Here is a 21,080-nt window from a genome sequence, read left to right on the forward strand (position 1 = left end):
AAGTTAGTAGAGAGAATAAGGTCACCCCCACTCTTCTGGAAGGACTGTTACAAGTGGCTAAAGGTACAGTTTTGAGCCCAGCCTCTAGACAAGTTATTGGGGTCATTTGAGAATTGGTAAGATTTTCTTTTCAGATTCTTTTTAATATGCCTTGGATGTTTGAGCCTTAAGGATCTGAATAGATTTCAAAATATTCCTAGGTAAACTAGAATCTAATCCTGCAGTGTCACCCAATATGAGGTAAAAACATATCTGCATACTCTTACGCTGTAGTAATCTGTGGTTAAGTGTCTGGTCATACTTTCTAGGGAAAACCACACATGCCAGATTAAATGCAAACATTCCAGAGCATGAAACTCAGCTTTGAATGCGCTTGCTATGCAAGCCGTGTGTAGTGAGTGGCTCCAAAGGAAGCTCTGCTCCCCTTTTAGAAAGGAGAGGAGAAGGTGAAATGCCTCCTTAGGGAGGAGAGTGGGAAAAACCACTATTCCAGCTCTCTTCATCCCTTTTCTAGGGCTAAGAGACAAACCCAGGAAAGAAATAATCTAAACGACAGTCTTGATTTTCCTGGGGTACACCCTTTCAGTGTGGCTTCCCTCGTGTTTTCTGGTGCCTGCTGAAGGAGCAAGCAGCCAACTGAACTTGCTATAATAAACATGGTAGCTTTGTCTTTCTGCCTTCAGGAGCTGATGCTATTTGTAGAAGAGCGCAGAGCAGAGAGGGACTAACAGCTTAAGGTGACTACACACCCCGCTTTTCCTGTAAGTAGTGTGAGTTTCTGAGAGGGGATGCAGTCCCCACCAAGCAAAAAAAAGATGCAGGACAGGTGTGGAGCAGACATATATATAAAAGGGTACTAGTCATCCTATTCCCCACAGATTACTCTATCCTCCTTTCCTTGCTTCTATCTCACCTTCAAAATCCACTTCAAGTGTTCTCTTGCTTCGTCTGCCTTCCTGCTTTCAATTTTTGCTGCCAGTTTGGCTGCATTTGGCTTCACTCTTTGCCACAAAGGCTGGTGTGAAATAAGATTTTGGAGGACCACGCACACTTATGTATGTCGTAGTGAATCCAGGTAGGGCTGAAGTACCCTGTGATAATTCCCAAACACATACGAAATTGGTTCATAAAATAATAAGATCTCTTCACTATTTGCCTTCAGAAGGAGCTCTAGCCAGTTTCTTTGAAGTTGGTAGAGAGCTCAACTCTGAACTGATGCATAAAAAGGCTCTTGAGAGGAAAAACACATCTTTAGCCTCTCCTGTCTCCCAGTGTAGCTGCTTGCTCGTTCAGCCCCTTTCTATTTAATGTGTTTTTTTACACCTGTGTTTCCAACTCCCCTGCACATTCCCCCATTCATTTTCTTCCTTATACGATGTCCTCCATCTTCAAGTTTTTCTTTGGGTGTCGTCTAGTCCTGTGCTGTCTGCTGTTCCTTCTTATGCTTTCCTCACTGAAATCTCTCCACCTATTCTTCTCACCTCACCTCACTCCCATCTGTTGTAACGTATATTTGGCAGATGTTCCATCTTCTTTCTGATTCTCTCTTGTATGCTCTTTCTGATTTTACTCCCTTTCCTACACTATGCAGTTGTTTGTCTTTCCCTATACTATAGGTTTCTTAAATTACATGCAGAGTAGCCATAGTTATGTTCCCTAACAGCATTGCTTTGTATGCATTAAAATAAAAAGCTGATAATGACAGTATGGATTGCAGCCACTTCACCTCCACAAGCAGAAGATACAGGGGAATAATGTCATCATTGAAGAAAGCAGCCTGAGGCTTTATTGTCACTAACAGCAGTAAGAAAATACCATTTTGAAAAAGGAGCGGTTGTCAGAAAGCTTAAGAAAAAAAGACATAGTTGATAAGTGCCAGCTTCTCCCTTCCTCTCTGTGGTAGGTCATTGCTGATGGCCTCGCCAACTGCAGTCACTTTGTTGTGAAAATGCGTTTAGTTTTCGAGAGCGTAATCAGCATCAGAGTATCACCATTTCTGCACATGAAACAAAAATTACTCAATTCTTGTTTCTTGGTTTTCTGAATCTCAACTGATGCTCCCAGGATCTTCCATGTTCCCGGTGTTAGATGAGTCCCTGCGGCTGATGCTTCATCATTTAGGAAACATGTTGTGTTGGGAAGGTTTGGGCTGCATGCTGCAATGTCTGGATTCTGCTAAACGGCTTGAAAAAGTTTACTACTTACTTAAAAATCATCACTGGGGATGAGTTATTGTGTGTTATACACATGGTCAAAGGAGCTGTGCCATCCTAGAGAAATATCTGGGAAAAATTAAATGGACCCCAATGTTTCAGAGTTTCACACTTGAAAATCTGGCAGAAACAAAGAGCTCTGGAGAAACTGGAGGTCTAAGATGGATATTAGAATTTAAACTGAACCTTTGTTGCCTGCCGTAGAAATATAATGTTAAAGCGTATATATTCTATTTAAGTCCTAGATTGTTACCTGGTGGAGAGAAAGATGGGAATTTAATGTGGTTCCTCAGGAAGAGGGAGGTGGTGCTGGGTTAAGAGGAGATACAGGGAAAGTCCAGCGGAGTCCAGAGAGAAATCTGGTCTTTGACCAGTGTGAAGGAGGAAGGCAGAGGGGCTGGGTGATGCGATGCCACTGGCCGCCTCGTGCTGTGGTAGGGAAGCCATTTTAGGAGCCCGCCAGCCCTGAGAGAAGGCTGTGGCTGCCATCTTGAGTGGGCAGCAGGGAGGCAACTGGGCCGTCACAGGCAAATGTTGCAGAAAGATCTGGGGGAAAAAAAACCCTGGACTGGCACCTAGAAAAAAACCTGAGAGGAAGGCAGGCTGCTGTTTCACAGGGGAATGGTTTACAGAACCGTGTTATGCAGCCCTTTGGAGGGAACCGCACGCCTCCTCACAGAGGAGCTTCCCACAATGGCTGCCTCACATGGGGTGAAAGGAGGGCTGGGGCTTGGGGGTGCCTCCTCATGCCCATTCCCTTCTCCAGCATGGCGGTGACTGCAAGTGCCAATCTGCTTTCTGTTCGGCTCCTTTTCTTGCCCTTTTATTTTTCCCTGGCTGCTCCTGCCCATATGGTGTGCTGCCATTTTAGACGGGGAAGGAGGACATGACTGCTGCCAGGGTAGGGTCTTGGCATCATGGAGGGAAGCAGGGGGCCAAAGTCTGGAAAAGATGGGAAATCTTCTTCTTCCCTCAGGAAAACACTACCAGGAAAAAGGGTTTAAAGCCTCCTGAAGTGGCCAGAGCATGAGAGGAGACATGGATCCCCATATCAGAGGAACTTGTTAGCAGAAATGATGGCAAAGGAATAAGGAAGGAGGAGCTCCAGGCTGGTGTTAAGACTATGACAAAGGATGTGGGTGAATCTGACAAGAGGTTGAAGGGACCAGTGGTATTCGAATACCTGGATTTGTGAGAAATAACTGATAACGTGAAAACTCAAGGCTGCAAGGCTAAAGAAAGAAACAAAGAAGTCCTGTTGTGAGGCTGCAGCCCTGGAGGCGGTGAAGGCCCTGGGCTTTAACTTCTTCACTTCCCTGTGGAAAAGATCATTGGACAAAAATGACTTTTCCTGTTGAGAAAAATCATTGAGATGGAAAATCTTTTAATATCTAAGAGGCCAAGGAGGGTACTACCTTGATTCCAAAGGAAAAATTCTGATAAATTGGTGAATTTTAAGTAGATTTTGTGAAATTACACTGGATACAGAGCAGGTAAAACTTATCAGAATTTATTTTTAAAGATAATATTTTTCCACCTATTGAAGGAGAAAGATAAATTAGAAAGGAGCTTGTTGAAAATTAAGCTTTTTATTGTAAGCAAACAAAGCTTTTGTAGAAACATAAAAACATCCCTTTCTTGGTTAATACAAGTTAATCAGTTATGCTTTTGCGGTAACGAAGTGCAGTGCTTGGAGGCTAATTGACTTGGAGGTTGGAAACTGTGGGCTGGCAAATCCCAGGCTGTTCTTTCTGGATAAGGGTGTTTCATGTTGCAGAGCCACAAATCCTGTGAAACAGTTTCTGTCCCAAAGACAGGGCACTTGAAAGAAGTAAGCTGATGCACAAGTCGTCTTGGCAGGTTTTCAGAAGATTAGTGAAAATGTATTTCTTTTACAAGTGTTTTACTTTCAGGGGATGGGCGTTTTTCACAGGGAAGCATTTACCCATTAGCATTTCAATCTAGATCTGTAACACAGGGCTATAACTGTCACTGTTATGTGGTGCCCAGAATCCCTCTCACATGGTTTTCATGGTCTGATTGCAGACGTGTGAACTCCCTTGGTGCTACTAGGTTTATACTTACTGCGTGTGTTGAGGCTTGGCAAAGAGCCTTGGCTACAGATGGCATTTATTCTCAAGTTACCAAGCATGGCACACACACATCATGACTAGTTCTTGCTGGGGCCCTTAGTTCTGGTTGTAGATCAAGGTTCCCATGTTGTTTTTTTATCTGTGTGTTTCTTACTAGATATAATTTCTATATGCCTATGCTCTATTTATCTGGCAAGCTTTCTGATGATTGCTCAAAACATCCTTTAGGGTATCCGCCTTTATGTCAAGATTGAAGGGGGAAATTCTGGAGCAGGCAAAACCCTCAGTGAAGTTAGCTATTGCAAATAGGTTAGGAAAAAAAAGTGAGGTTATATATTAAACCAGTTATGTTTTCAATTAAATTTGAAAGCCTAACAAATTTTGCTTTTTGTATTAAGCATTAGATGCTTGTATATCTATCTTAAGATAAATGTGGGCTTTTAACTTTTATCAGCCTTGCCATTACTGGATATACGTGTACATGGAATATATACAAAACTTTTTAAAAACTCCAAGATTTAATATCCACTTACATTTGCATGCCTAATTTGTATGTATGGCTATTGCTTTTCTAAAAGCATTCATGAGGTATTTGCAGGAGCACATACCATCCACAATTGTTTCAGAAAATTGGATGGAGAATTTACATGTGGATATGTGTTTCTACATTGCCTGGAAAATCTTGGCCCTAGTCTTTTAAGACACCATTCCTACAAATCTTGGGATTCATATTCGATAAATATAATCTGAATGAGCAGAGGGAGAGGGCTATGCATCTATTAAATATGCTTGAGCATGAGAATGTAATGAGTGGGACAAAAAGGGAGTGGCTGATAATAAAGAGGGAGGGTTCGGGGTGGGGAATAGTTATTAAATGAAATTTAAACTCTTACGAAAAAACTGGTTGAGCAACCAGCCTTAATAGCTTCAATAGACTATTTTCAATAAAGACAAGCTGGTAAAAGCAGCTCTTAAAATGTTGACAATAAGTCACGTTCTTATAGCCTTGGCTGTATTTCTTCTAATTACACAGTTTTTTAAGTTGCAACGAGTACGGAGACAGCTTCCTCCTGGACCAATCCCTCTCCCAATTTTTGGGACCTTGATACAGCTGAACTTTCAGTTTAATCGTGATCTCCTCATGAAGGTATTTATTTTCAGATACTCCTAATTGTTTAAAAGTCTTTGTAATTTCCCATTTCTCATGTTGTTTGCTGTGTGAAAACATCCTCTCCCAAAACTACATTGGTAACATACTGTGATTGTTAACTAGCCACTGTGATATTGCACTTGGTTTGGTTTGGAACTGCTGGTTTGGTTGGCAAAATAAGAAAAAGTTATTGTAGCATAAAGTGGTTCACCAAGCTAAGAAAACCGGTATTGAAGTTCTGAATGTGTGAAAATCGTTCTGATGCTTAAACCCATCACCTTTTAACACTGAATTTGATAAATTCATGTGAAACTTGATAACTTTACATCACCTCTTAGCACTAAATTTGACAAATTCATGTGAAAATTGGTATAATTTAGGATTAAATACCTTTAGGGATAATATATCAGATTTGCAGTTAGGGAAAATAAATACTATTTAAAAAAATTACTTTCACAGCATGGATTTTTAGCTTTCTGAGCACTGGCGCTCTCTAAGTTGAGCAGTAAATAGATACTTAAGATGCACTATGTGTGCCTATGCTTCTTTGTATTGACAGGATCTAAAAAAAACCCCGCAAACCTTTTGTTAGTTGTTTTTTGAGGAGTACTTCTGCACACAAAGCCACCTCTATTTCATTCTGTTGGTTCTCGCAGTGCTTCCAGGATTCTCAATAGACAACCCCAGTGGCTTCTGTCACTGTGATTTCGATGAGGCACGCCAGTTATTCCGACCAAACGGCAGATTCAGACGGGAAGTAAGGACGCTGTGAGACAGAATGGTCTTACTCAAGTTCCAGTACCTAAATATGCAAAAGGGGGGCACAGAAAGAAGAAAATAATTGGTCCAGTCTCTACGAGCTAATTACTCCTCTGACATTTCTGTGTTCCCTTTGTGCCACATTACCAGTACAAATGATAGAAACCCTCTTGAAATAAATTCATGCATAGAAAACACCCTTTATCACATCAATTATTGTAAACTGAGCCTTGGCTTATATACAGTAATAAAAGTTACCTAATGTTTTTTTGGCATAGATCTGCAGCTCTGAAAAGCTGGAATATTCAGTTGTTTCCAACAGTGAATGCTGGAAAAGACATTCATGCTTTCTCACAGATAACTGTAATCTTGTGGGAAAGATGGAGAATATCATTCCACCTTAGGGCTGGCCCCGTAATCTGTGTAAAAACAGGTTCATCCTCTGATTGTTTACAGTGTGTGGGATTTCATCTGTGCTTTCCTGGCTTCTCTCCCATCTATAGCTGGCAAAAATTCATGGCAACATATTCACCTTATGGTTTGGATGGACCCCAGTGATTGTACTGAATGGATTTCAAGCAGTTAAGGATGGTATGACCATGCACCCTGAAGATGTTTCTGGGAGGCTAGTGTCGCCTTTCTTCAGAGCAATGGCCAAAGGAAAAGGTGAGATTTTCTTGCCATAAATATTGTCTTGACAGATTGCAGCTCTTTTGTAGCTTGTAACCACTTCCAAAGGTACCACAGTAGCAGGGCTTGTCTATGAGGAATAACTGCCAGGTGAACTGCAAAGTAGGGAGGGGTGAAATAGCCTTTGGATAGTAGTAGGAGGAAAGGACCAGTAAAAGAAAAGATTTATAGTGCCTTGTGTGAAATATTCACTGGAGCAGATTGAGAGGTGATGAGGTGAGGCAGCAGTAGGTTGTGCCACAGAGAAGTGGAGGAAGAGCAGGAAACGGCACACTTCCTTGTCCTGGACTTGCTGCCTCCCACCATTACGTTTTCAACTGAAGAGCGAGCTTGGTGGTGGGATCTTCTTCCCATTCCCTTCCTTTTGTGAATATTTTCTTAATCTCACAGTTGCATCTAGAGATTCAGTGCGCTTCTGTTTCAAGCTTGCTGTAGGTTTCATACTCCCCAAACATACTGGAAATTCCCAAACTCCCGATTTTCATGAATGCATGCATTATGAAATAACCTTTATTTTATTTGGGACATCAGCTTTTTTTAAGGAAACCTAATTCAATAAATATTTCTAATTTGAATTTGTTTCAGTCATTGATGATTTTTATACTACATTGAAGGTCCTGTTAGTATATGAAGTTTATTTCTTCTGAAGATATTTGTCACAAAGCCCAAGTAATGAACTTTTCTGCCCTGTGGACAGGAACTTTTCTCCCTGACTGTAGGCAGTCAGAACTTGTTTCCCCTTTCCCCTTCATGAGAATCATTACACTGGTCAGGTGAGCTCCAAGCATAGAAGAGAGTGGGAGGCAAGCACTTCAGAGAATGTCTAGAGAAGCAGCTGTCAAACTTTCTGAGATAACTGGTTGTCTTGCATCAAGCTTAATCCTGCAAGTCATTTTATTACCCAGCTGAGTTTGTCCATTTTAGCCCTGCCCACAAGCTTACATGCCACAGCTGTTCCTTTGTGTCTTTGCGTTCAGAGGCAATGCAATAGTTTCATTGTATTCTGTGGTTTAGTAAATCTTTTAATGTAGTCTTTGTCTATAATAAATATGACCATGATAAAGAGCTCTTCCTTGAATGCATGCAGGGATTATGTTGGCAACCGGTCACACCTGGAAGCAGCAGAGAAGGTTTGCACTGAGGACTCTACGCAACCTTGGTCTGGGGAAAAGAGGTCTGGAGCATCGAGTTCAAGAAGAGGCCCACTACCTGGTAGACTTCTTTGCAAGTACGAAAGGTATCTGTGCAGTAAATACAGATTCATTAGTCTGATGTCTTTAGTGTATGAACTTCTCTGTCCTGCTCTGAAATCAAGGGCAGCTTTTGTTCCGCAAGAGAGCATGTGGGGTCTTACGGTGTCTATGTGGAATGGGCTGAAAATGCAAAGACCCTAGTCCTGTGTTTTCAAACCCAGTGGGAGACTATTCTTGTCAAAGTTATTTACAAAACTACTAAAATTGGAAGCAAAACTGGAGCTTATTTATTATTTATATCACAGAATGCTTAAAGTGGAAAGGGATCTCTGAAGATGGTCTAGTCTAACCCCTTCCCAAAGAAGGGTCAATCAGAGCAGGTTTCTTAGTGCTGAGTCCAGTTGGCTTTTAAATATCTGCAAGAATGGAGACTTTACCACTTCTCTGGGTAACCTGTTCCACCGTTCAATCAGCCCTACAGTAAAAAAATTTCTTACATTTAGGCAGAATTTAACGTATTTCAGTTTTTGTCCATTGCCTCACTTGATACCACTGAGAAAAGTCTAGCTCCGTGTTCTTTATTCCCTTCCATAAGGTATCTATACATAGTTAAGATACTTCCCTGAGCCTTCTCTTCTCCAGGCTAAGCAGTCCCAGCTCTCTCAGCCTCTCTTACATCAGATGCTCCAACCCCTTAATTGTCCTTGTGGCCCTTTGCTCAACTTGTTCCCGTATATTGCTGTCTCTCTTGTTCTGGGGAGCCCAGAACTGGACCCAGCACTCCAGATGATTCTCACCAGTGCTGGTCGGAGGGGAAGGATCACCTCCCTTGACCTGCTGGCAGTGCCTTTCCTAATGCAGCCCAGGATGATGTTGGCCACCTTTGCCTCATGTTGCTGGTGCATAAAGATATGAGCACGTTATCAATGCTGATGAATTAAGTCTTGTAACGCCATTTGCATGTGTTCTGTAAAGCAGTGACTAGAATCTTGTCTCCATTACAACATTTTATCCTGATTAACCCAGTTAGGAGCATGTGAGTTGGATTTCCCAATACTGCTCATTATGAAAAGACACAGTAAATCAGGACATGCTGTGGCTAGCATTGTATCAGTTAAAAGTAATTACATCTAGCCCAATCCCATGGTTTAAGAACTAGGAGAGATTGAGATGTGGCCACATGTGCAGGAAAGAAAAGCCCAGAACAATAAGTTGCTAATCAGAATTGTGCGCTGCGTGTTGGACAGTTGCATCAGTACGTACCTAGATATAGTTGTTTACAGTCATTTATTCTGGAGTCACAAATTTATTTAATTTTTTTTTTTTTTTGAGATTAGTTTTTCAAGTAATTGCTTTAAAATTAGTTATTATATTGTTGTCACAATTGGTTGAAAGGCGTTTACAACATTTTATCTTACTGGATGTTGTACATCTCTAGCAAGGTCAGACAAAATACAGTAGCCTTGCATGTATTTATGTTCTTGCTGAATAAGGCTGCCTCTCTTCTTACGGTTCTCCCCTCAGAGTTCCTTTGACCCCAGTGTTTTCAGTCATTCCCATGCTTGAGACCTGTTTCGAATTTGCCAGACAGCAAACTTGCGTGTAATTTTTTTTCCTTACCTCTAAATTTGCTCTATCATATTACAAAATATATTACACATTTGGCATTTCTTTAGCGTGCCACACATTCCTGGGATTATGGGATTGCACCATAGTTGTGAAGGATCAGTTTGATACTACAATTTTGTAAGAAGGTTGCTGCTTCTCTGTGAAATGCAATGCTCTCCTGAAAGTTCTTTGGGTAACATATAGTATTCTCTCATTTCACTAAAGCAGAATAGGAGACATTAACAGTGACATTTATTATTGTGGTTGCAGGGAAACCCCTGGATCCTTCTTTCCCTCTCATTCATTCCATCTCAAATGTAATTTGTGCTGTTGTTTTTGGACATCGCTTCTCCAGAGAGGACGAAACCTTCCGTGAACTGATTAGAGCCACAGAGCGTCTATTCAAATTTGCAGGCAGCTTTATTCATCATGTAAGTAAACAATCTGTTGCCTTTTTCTGAGTAAAACAGCAAGTGAGAAATGCAGGTTCAAGAGGTAGCTGTTAGGCAAAAGTTTCCGAATGGGTGAGTGATGTCCCATGCAGCTTTACCGGGCAGTGCACTACCTCAAATTGTGATGGTAATGCTTTACATACCAGCTTTGGTCATTTGTGTTCATTGTCCTGTCTTTGAGTACTGTGATAAGGTAGTTTGCTCCTGAATCTTTTCAGCAAGGCAAAAGCTGATGAACTGCTCCTGCGTCACGTTTGTTACTTGGTTTCTCAACCCCCATACACAACAGATTCCTGCCTTGGGCATCGTGATTGTTAAATACTAAATGTCAGGTCCAAAAGCGTTATTCACGTGCCAAGTTTAGACAGTGTTTTATATACAGTCAACAGAGTGAAGAATGATTCAAATACCTGTTTTGATTGTGGCCACGTATCACCATTTCCTCTATAAGAAGTGGAGACTTGAAGACTTCCCAGAGAAATTCCACTCCTTCACAGTAAGTGAGGAGCAGTTCTAGACGCAGGCAGCAGAACATAGGAAATGCTAAGCCAGCAAATACACCTGTAAGCCTGGCAATCAATCAAAACAATCAGCGCTCTTCTGAGAGTCAAGGACTTATCTGACATTAGAAGAGGTCTGCTTTGCACAGAAGGACATTCAAAGTTGCCTGGGAGTTCTGGTTCTGGTTCCAGTTCTAAAGTTATCCCATATATCTTATACAGTAGCTTCTTAATGTAAAACACATAAGCAACCACTGTCATACAGAGATTTCCCCCCACATCCCATGGAGCATTCTTCTCACCGAGTTATGGTAAGGTTCCCTTTTGCTTAGCCTAGTTTTGGTCCTATAAGTTGTGTGTAGCGGTGGCAGGCGAGACCTGCTTTTGTGATAGAGAATATACCTCCTTTTCTTCTCTCCTTCCTATCCTAGCTTTGCTAGGAATAAGATGCTGTTCTGGGAAATAAGAACAGGGGTTCAAACCATTCCAGAGGGAGGGCTGCAATCTTCCCACTTCCTGGATGCAAAGAGTACTCAGTATTATGTAAAAACTGGACATCGCTGTGTCCACATTCCCATTTCTTAACTGGATTCCATGCTGTCAGGCACTGAATGGGAGAACGCTGTGGACTGGGCCCCTCCAGAAATGGAGGAGGAGTTTTGGCAGGACCGGTAGCCAGGAAGGTGGATGGGCTCAGTTCCTGTCTTGAGCATTGACAGCTAAATTCCACTTACAGTCAGGGTGCCATAGTAGCCGGAAAGTGCATGCATTTGAGAGTCGGAATGCATGTAATCTGGGCAATCATATATGATTAGTCAGACGGCAGTTGCGTGTAAGGCTTCTGAACAGATTTTGAAAGAAAAAAAATACCAGAGATGGAACTAAAGAAAAAGGGTATGAAATTCTGTATGAATTTTCCAAGGGCTGGACTGCTACCTTTTTGTGATAAGGCAATGATTAATTGATAATTGGATGTCTGACAATAAGAACTGATTTCCCAGAAAGACAGACATGTAGTCTATCTAATTCAGCCAGACTTTAGTGAACACCTAAGAACACGCTTTCTGTGGTATAATTAGGAGAGTACAAGAAGAGCTCAGCAAAATGAAGACTGAGAAAGGATAGAACTTCTGCTGATAAAGAAATCATGGGATTATGTTTCGAGCAGGAAAAGAACTATTAAGAGAAAATACACTGCAGATACAAGAACAATGTATACAAATTCTCCAGGCATAAATATAGGCGGAAAATCAGAATGAACTTGCTAGCTATCAGAGTAGGTAGAAAGCAGTTATTCTTAGGCCAGATTTTCCCAAACAGTAAGAGAGAAAGATAAAATTAATCTGGTTGTGCCAGCTAATGCCGCCTTCTTTTCCAGAGGAGTGCACTCAAAAATGTCAGGTAGCTGTTTCTCAGCTTTTCTGGGTTTCGGATGTTTCAAGTTTTATTAAGGACCCCTGAGATCTCGATTAGTAGAGAGTGCTTTCAGGGATTACTAAGTTTGCGTACCAGCCCCTGGTAGCCGGCCCTTGCTTTTGGTTATATCAACTGCTTTTGCACATCCCGGTGAGGACAGTTTGCAATCTGGTATTCTCCACTGGAGGGCAGGATCTCACTTCTTAAGTGTCTGAATACAGTTCATTGTAATTGAATACATGAATTGAATAATTGAATAAATGAATACAGTTCATTGTAATTATAATCATCCTAATTTGGCTTGTGGCTGAAAGCCTGTGGAACTCTGAATCTTACCATCAACACAGCTAGAAATTATATAGTGTACTGTTTCACAACTCGAAAACATAAGCATAGTCTTTGTCAGAATATTTTACTAATGATGCCAAAACCACATGCTAATGTGTATATTACCTTCTCTGTTTAGTAGCCTAAAATGCATTTTGTAGTGATAGAGACTTTGTGGTACCTCTCGTGTCACTCCCGCAGCTGTATGAAATCTTCCCCTGGCTGATGTGCCATCTCCCTGGTCCTCATAAGAAGGCGTTGTCTTGCTATGATGTCCTGAGCTCTTTTACAAGGAGAGAGATCAGAATGCACACGGAGCATGGCAGATCAGACGAACTGCAGGATTTCATTGACTTTTACCTGGCTCACATTGAAAAAGTAAGTATTTGTTCTGCCTGATCATACATTCATGGGTAATAAGGTGAAACGGACCATTAAATCATCCACTCTGAGCCCTTCTATCGCAGTCTCTTACCTTTCACAGACATCCTAATGTGAATCCAGTAACCAGAGACTTTCTAAATCCTTTCTAATTATTGATATGCCACAGCACCTTGCAATCCTTTCATTAAAGGGCAGGTTAATACATTGCATTTTTTCTCATTGGCACTCGTTACAAAATGATTTAAGGCCTCCAGGAAAGAATACTCAGTTTCTAAGTGGACCACAAGAGAACTGGGAAGGTCTTGGGGAGACAGAGTGGGATGGTCTAGATAGGATATTTGGCTGGTAAGCATTTGTCAAGAGAGGTTGCTGCAAGAGAACAGTTGGATTTTGAGAGCTTTTTGTGAGGAAATACGCTAGGAGTCAGCGGAGTTTCAGGCAAGGCTGGAGAAGAGGACAGAGCCAGGGTCACTGAAGTTTCAAGCAGACAAAGGCAACTGGGACAAATAAGGGCATTTCAGGCAGGCAGGCATAGTAGAGGTAGGTGGGAATCTGTAAGGTTTTGGAAGGCTGTAGGAGGCTTGCATAAGCTGTGAGTGGGGACACACATCTCTCCCTCTTCTAGACCTTGCCAGGATCACTTTTTCTTTGTCTGAATCTCTTGGGAACTGGATTCCCTCCCTAATTCCTGGACTAGCAGATGCCCTTCCCCTCTGTGACTCCTTCTACCTCCACTTAATCACTCTTCCTTTCTCCTCTTCTCCACTGCAGTAGGTCATATTCCTCCTCCTGTTCTGCTTGGTGGTAGGAAGAAAAGGACAAAGGGGAGGAAGTGACGAGACTGGTGTTACTGGGGGGTGACAAGCCAAGAGTGGCTCAGAGGGCCAAATGAGACATCCAGGGTAGGGGGTATCTACTCTTGCAGCCCCTGGAGAAGTGGGCAGTGACTGCTCCCCTGGGAGGCAGCGCTTCCCTGCAGGGAGAGCCGGTGCTCCCTCCGCCGTGGTCATGTGCTGGTTGCAGCAACAGAAGGCACTGCAACCTTGTCAGGCTGGAGGCACCCATCTTGCATCTCCTGGCACAGCCGAAATGGGTCTGCCCTCCTGGACCCGCTGCCTGCCTTGTGTACTCCTTGAGTTGGCTCTGCTGCTGTGCTCAGTCACACCACAGAGACGCGCATCCAGGGAAGAATGTCTATTAGCTATTTGTGTCAGCCAGCTCGTTGGTCTTTTAGCATGTGTCGTATGAATACTTCGTAGTGCTTGATTTTTTTGTTGTTGTGGGGAACACAAGCAACTATCTTGTGGAACCCCAAGTATATTGCAACTGTGAAATTGTCATTATCATCCAAACTGGTAATTCTATTAAAGAATCAAATCAAATCTCCTTGCCAAGATCAGTTTTCTATGTTATAATAATTAGCATTAATTTGTATTTCTAGTGGGTAATTCTTTATTAATTGATTCCCATGTCAGCTGCTATATTTTTATGTCCAGGGTGGATGTCAGCCTAACTGGCTTCTAGTTCCTTGGATCCTCTTGTTTTAAATTTTTTGATACTGGCACAACAGTAACACGTCTGGTCTTCCAAAGCATTTAACTGCTTCTAAAGCCTTTCACTGCTGTTGTAAGATTTATGAGACTTGAACATCAGTGGGCCAGAAATCAGTTCAGCGAGCTCTTCCGGGACTCTGCTGGGTAGAAATAATCCAAGTTTGTTTATTAAAAAAATTGAACTGTCTGTAACAGATACGCAGGGCCTATATAAAAAGATTAGATGATATTACAACAGGGAAAAACTCCTTCCCACTTACCAATTGCTCCACTGGCAAATAAAAGGGTCAAGACCCATGAGCATAACCTCCCTAAATTTAGACAATGAATTCCTCCAAACCATAACAGTATTCTTTCATAGTTTCAGCATTCACATACGTGTCCTTACTCTTATAACTGAAAACTGGAAAACCCCAGAGCAGCTGTACGTGAGTCATTGTGGCCTTGTAGTGGAGAAGAAGCCTGAATATCACAGGTTAAGAACTTTTGACAGCCCAGTGTTCGTTACCTGATCACTGTATTGCTTGGTAGAAAAACTAAATGATGGAATATGACTTGAGGCGTGAAGAATGACATGCTGGTACACACCTTCAGAGGAACATCTACTTATGAAACATTCTAAATGTACCAGTATTTGCACGATTGAGCCAACAATCCTTTTCTGTGGAGAACATGTGACTTAGCTTCATGATTGAGTGGACTAAACACGGCTTGTCCTTTTGTGAAATGTTAGCTTTTCGTATTGATAATCATCTTTGGTGTCTAATATTCTTTATCAGTCTCTCTGTATTGTACTATAGGCAGAACACACTGCAGCTTGGAACGGGTGATAAAATCACATTTAACCCTATTCTGTTTTTTCTGACTTTCATGTATAAACCTCTACTTTTTCTTATCATTTGCAGTCCAAAGATGAACCTAGGTCTACATACAATGAAGACAACATGGTTTATTCTATAAATGACCTTTTCTTGGGCGGATCAGAGACAACAAGCACTACTTTGAACTGGGGCCTGCTCTATATGGTGGCAAATCCAGACATCCAAGGTGAGTAGATAAGCATGTCACAAATATCTGCAATGCAATAGAACAGCCAAGTCATAATATTTTCAGGGATCAGAGATTGTTCCTAGATACTGGTATATGGCTAGTGGCACATGGACCTTTTTGTACTGGTAGGTCTGTGCTAGGCAGCATTCGTAGATCCAGAGTATCTGTATAGAGGCTCTTACAGCAGTCACAGGCATAAGGCAGTTCCCAGCGAGAGTTAACAGTTTGGGAAGTATGCACATATATGGGAGGTTGTGGCTGATGGAGATGCAGGGGTTGAGGTCTTTGGGGAAAGATTGTGGTAGGGTGGTCAATGGAGTAAGAGGACTGGAGTTGCTGTTTGGGAAGCCAGGGGGTTTGCACACATAATCCTTGAAGGAACAGTGGCCACTGCTGCAGCCATTGGCTGCTGATGGTACTTCAAGAAACTGATTTGGGTTCTGTCTTAGTCATAAACATGACTGATGGGTGAAAATAAATAACCAGAAACTGATGTGTGATAGTAGGGATGTCACTTCAATTCTGCTTCGTACTGGCTGAATATCCGTGATGGGGGCTACAGGGAGTCCTGCCCTTCTTTGTGCTCTGTAGGACACAGAAGTAGTAAAGATAATCACCTAAAGGTCAATTGGCAACTTTGACTTTAGTTTTGTCCATCAGTCCATTTATGATCCCAAGGTATCAGGATGTCTATTTAATCTGTGATTAAATTAACTCTGTGATGTATTTGAGTTTCTTGCAACAGAAACTATTCCAGTCGGGAGGGGAATTTGATCTCTCATCTGTTATGTCTATGTATATTTAAGAAATTTATTTTTAAGTCTAGCTTTTAAATAACCATCAGTCACTTTCATAGAGCAGTAAATGAAAACCGAAGAAAGAATGATCTCTTATGTTGGATAACAGAAATCTCATTGTTAGATAGCAGAATATGTGCAAATACCCAGAGGAGAACAAGATTTTAAATGGAGCAAAGAGATGAAGATAAGAAAAAATTGCTCAATTTCTAGCTGTCAGACAAGAAGGTGTACTTAATCACGTGTTATTGCATGTTTATTATCACCTAATGTAATTAAGGTTATGAAAGTGCTGACTCACCTGAATAATTTTATTTATCTAAATATAATACATGCACACACTTGGGAAAGCAGGGTGTGTGCAGAATGATCCTTCCTGGGCTTTTTGAGTCATACATTGCATCCAGGCTCTCATAATGAACTGACACCAGTATATCTGTCCTCATTTAATCGGTGGCTTCTTTTTGAACCTGTTTGTACTTTTGCCTGTGTTGACGCCCAATGACAATGTTACACAGTTCCATTATGTACCATATGGAAAAGTTTGGCCTTTTGCCTAATCACTGAACTGGGCTCTCCTTGTTCTTTGAACTACTGGAACAGAGATACATATTTATACTATGCAGTGACTGATCGCTTCAAACAATACTGGATCCTGAAGCAGTCATTCTTGATTTTACAAGCTAGCTCTTCATAGAACGAAATTTACTTTACTTGAAAATCTTTCTGGATATACATTTTAAATTCTGTTAGGTGCTTAAATCTCTGTTGTCAGGGTCTACCTAACATAGTTTGGTGAAGGACTGCTGGCAGTCCCTGAGCAGGCTTGATGTGAATGAGCACAAACTGATCAATGCACAATGGGTTTCCCTGCATCTTGGTGTTGCTTCAAAGCGCCTGGAAAGAGACAGGATCGTTTGTTAAAAATCTAAGGCATGTTTATTATGTGTGTGCTGCCTCTCTTGAAGTTTACAAAGCAAATTTTATACTTTTGTTAATGCTCCCAACACTCCTGTGCAATAAGTAATTTAAATCATGCTATTTTTGATCAAAAGGCAGGCACCAAGAAGCAGATCCAGTTTTTTTTTTAAGGTATTTGGACATTGTTCTAGTTGGCATTGCTTCACTTAACAGACATCCTACATAAGAACCATTTCCTTTTAAGAGGAATTAGGCTTTTAAGGCCCAGATTCACCTGGCTTAAATTCCAGAGAGCTGTGAGCTTAGTGGTTCTAACCAGCTGTAGGTGCCTGAGGCACCTAGCCAAAAGAAAACACAACAATAAATCAGTTATCTCTTGCATTTAAGTGTTAGTAAGGCAACTTTTAAACAGTTTTAAATTTTTGAGCAACAAATGTCTCTTCTTAATCTACAATTAAATAACTTCGACCTAGAAGTAGAGCTCTCATATGTTTAAGGTGTTGGAACACACTGCTACTGTTATTTTCTTTATAAAAGTTACTTACATTTTTACATTAATTGTGTTGCTGTCCTCATAGTTGTAAATGGAAAATGTCTTTGAAAATGGAATTATATATTATATATATTATATATATAATATATATATGAAAATACTTGATATATTTTTCCACTTGCAATGGTGAATATTTCTCCACAGAGAAAGTGCAGAAGGAGCTGGATACCGTTCTTGGTCCTTCCCAGTTAATCTGCTACGAGGATCGGAGAGAACTGCCCTACACAAATGCTGTGGTTCACGAGGTTCAGCGTTTCAGCAATATCGTCTCAGTTGGCATGCCCAGAGTGTGTGTCAGGAACACTACATTGCTGGGCTTCCCTGTCAAAAAGGTACAGACACAGTTTCTCAGTTGCTATAGACCTTTCCTGCATCAATAGAGCAAGAAAGATGTGGATTAAAATCTATTTGTGCCAGGGTCTTCTCCTCAACAGCAATGGGGTTGGATACCTCTGGGTCATAGCCTGAATGGGAACAAGGACAAGAAACCATCTGCCAGGCTGAGTTGAGTGACGCAGCTCTTGGGAGAGGGTTATCAGTAGTGAAAGATGGCTCTGGATGGAAGAAGGGATTTTAGCAAGTGTTTCTACAAACCAAAGAAGATAAAACCTTAAGGATACTGTGATTGATTTGTGCTGATAAGGCATTGGAAAGATTTCTGACTGAATTTTTGCCTGCAGAAAGCCTGTAAAAGATCCAGGGAAAAGCATGAAGGTTTGCAGCTAGCTTTCGTCAAAGAGACTAAATCACAGAAGCTTCTAATGTTAGAAGTGAAAATGAGTTTAGTACAAATAAAGTTGTTAGTTTCTAGTGACACAGCCACTTCCACTGTCAGGCTTGGACTGACATTCTGAAACAAAAAGACTTCAAGTTCCTCACAGGGAACTTACTGGGGAAATGAACCTACCAGCATACAACACTGAACTCTGAAAGTAAGCTAACACTGGTCTCACCTAGCCGGTCCTGACTCCTGGGGGAGGACTGACAGCCAGAACTGAGTGAGTGTTTTTCTCCTTTCAGGGCACCATAGTTCTTCCAAATATTGCTTCGTCTTTGTATGACCCAGAGCAGTGGGAAACACCTCGACAGTTCAACCCTGGTCACTTCTTGGATAAGAATGGAAACTTTGTGAGCCAAGAAGCCTTTTTACCATTCTCAATAGGTAAATGGTCTGACAGCACAAACATTAATGGTTTGGATTGGGACTGTAGAATTAAGATGTCTATGAAAAACCTATTGGTGGTTTATTTTAAACCTCTTTGTGGAAAACAGTGATAAAATCAACATGATTGTTTTCAGTAACATTTCCCAATCCAACTATAAACATCTGTTCTACTGAACAAATAATAACATGGAAAATCAGAGATGTCCTGAGAAATGTACACATCTAACTTGCCCTATTTTTAGAAGGAAATTCTCTGCTAATGATTATGGTTATTGATTTGGGACATACATTTCAACACCAGACATACATTCAGAAAGTACTTGCAAGCAGCTGTGCTGATTCTTTATGCGTACAAAACTGGAGCACGACATCTCTCACGAAGAGCAAGTCCTTATTCTTCATTTATATGATTGAATGAATTCCTCTGAAGTTGTCAGTCAAATGAAGATTAGGGTTTTGGGGTAATTGAAGCAAAACTCAGAGCAGAAGGGGTGCACAGTTATCTATAGCTGTAGATAGGATTCTTTAAAGGAAGAATTACATAAAGTTTTGTGTCATTGGTTGCATTAAGTCCTAAAGAAATTCTGGACTCAGCAAGAATACCTTTGCTTTGTATGAGGACGAATACAATTGCTTTTGAGATCAGGGTAATTTACTCACTGTCCTTCCCTTCTTCCTTCTGCAGGGCACCGTGTGTGTTTGGGGGAGCATCTAGCCAGGACCGAGCTCTTTATTTTCTTTGCCAACCTGCTGCGGGCATTCACCTTCCGGCTCCCTGAGGGGGTGATGAAGATCAACACAGAGCCCATTTTGGGGGGTACGCTGCAGCCCCACCCCTACAGGGTTTGTGCCATCCCACGCTAGGGTGGACATGTGCAGTATGTCACACACCTTCTCTTAATAGATCTTATTTACTTTCATGAATGTGTGTCTTGAGACCATATAATGTTTTTTGTCTTGGATATGAATTTCTGCTCCAAAAGCCAGCTATCGTCTACAGCAGGTAGTTTTGTTCAGACCTTGTTACCTGCTCTTGGAGGTGATCTTTTTTTTTTTTTTTTTTTTTTTTGGTAAAAGTTCTTTTGATCTGGAACACACCACCATTCTCAGCCATAAAGGCATCATGCAGTTGCTGTCTGGCCTGGCAGATTTAAATCTGGTACACTGGTGAGCAAATGACAAAATTGACTGGCAGACTCCAAAATTAATTGATTATCACTGAGTTATCCTGTTTTCAAAAGCAATGGAGTTTGGAAAAACATACCTGGAAAATTCTGCCTCTTTATATTACTGTAATCACTCGTAACATTTCAGTCAACTTTCTGTTGATGACCACTAATAAAAGGTAAGAAGGAAAAATTAGCAACTGGTTTTATTTATGGATGACTTATAATTCACTGAGAATTTCTAGATTTGATGCAGCAGTTTATGTATAAGGCAACTTTAAATCTGCTAGAGGATAACTGTTTTGAGTCCAGCAGAGAAAAGGTGCAGGCTGAAACTCAGTGAAGAGTGAAGATATAGAGGCAGGATTTCTTTTGGGGCAGATACTTTTAATATTTTAAAATTCTGCCAAGTTAATTTTTGGAAAGTCCTTTCTAACAGAGCAACTGTTTACTCCTGTGGGTTGACTCCTGTCAGGATCAGCACTGGGTGGTTGCTACAGCAGGTGCAAGGAGCTCCTCCAAGGGGCAGTTTGGGTGGGGAGCCTACTGGAATTAGAGCTGATGGCAAATTGAAAAATATGCATGGAAAACACCAGAGATACTTTTTAGTCACCTCAGAAGTTCAGCAGTGTACCTGAAGCTACAAAGGCTTGTCATATACACAAAATACTGGTAAAATTCAATGAAAGAGTCTATAATAGCAGAAAAGGAAAAAAAAAAAAAGGTTCCTGTGGTGAATATAAATTTATTTATATTGTCTGGAAAAGACTTTTAAAGTGTAGGTGAACTTGTTCTTCATGAATATTCCTATTTCTGTGAGGGAGGATAGGAGAGCTAAACAGACGATCATCTGTTAAATCAGTTATCACTAGATGTCGGCTGCTGTGTGATTGAGATTGGTTTAGGCAGTTTACCATGAATCACAAATTTAGACCTGTCTCATTATTTCTAATTCAATAGCTGATGGAACACAGCATCAAAATAGTAAGCGCTTGATATTTAGCTGTTATTAAATTAAATGGCAGAATAGCACTAGTGAAATATGGTAGATCACATCCTGACATTTTATTTGACAGAAAACTGTGTGCCC

General features: G+C 41.1%; 1 protein-coding gene across 1 annotated transcript; it reads left to right on the plus strand.

Annotated features, from left to right (window-relative positions):
• Window positions 1-5,282: 5,282 nt before the first annotated feature.
• Window positions 5,283-19,688, plus strand: LOC309594653 (cytochrome P450 2J4-like; the record flags this gene model as incomplete). The annotated part of the gene is made up of 9 exons (XM_082320856.1): window positions 5,283-5,453; window positions 6,719-6,881; window positions 7,993-8,142; window positions 9,977-10,137; window positions 12,603-12,779; window positions 15,244-15,385; window positions 17,804-17,991; window positions 18,680-18,821; window positions 19,510-19,688. 9 exons carry the CDS (start codon window positions 5,283-5,285, stop codon window positions 19,686-19,688), a joined length of 1,473 nt encoding a protein of 490 aa, XP_082176982.1.
• Window positions 19,689-21,080: the final 1,392 nt, after the last annotated feature.

The sequence above is a fragment of the Platalea leucorodia genome (assembly GCF_965183815.1).
Source record: "Platalea leucorodia genome assembly, chromosome: 8".
NCBI lineage: Eukaryota > Metazoa > Chordata > Aves > Pelecaniformes > Threskiornithidae > Platalea > Platalea leucorodia.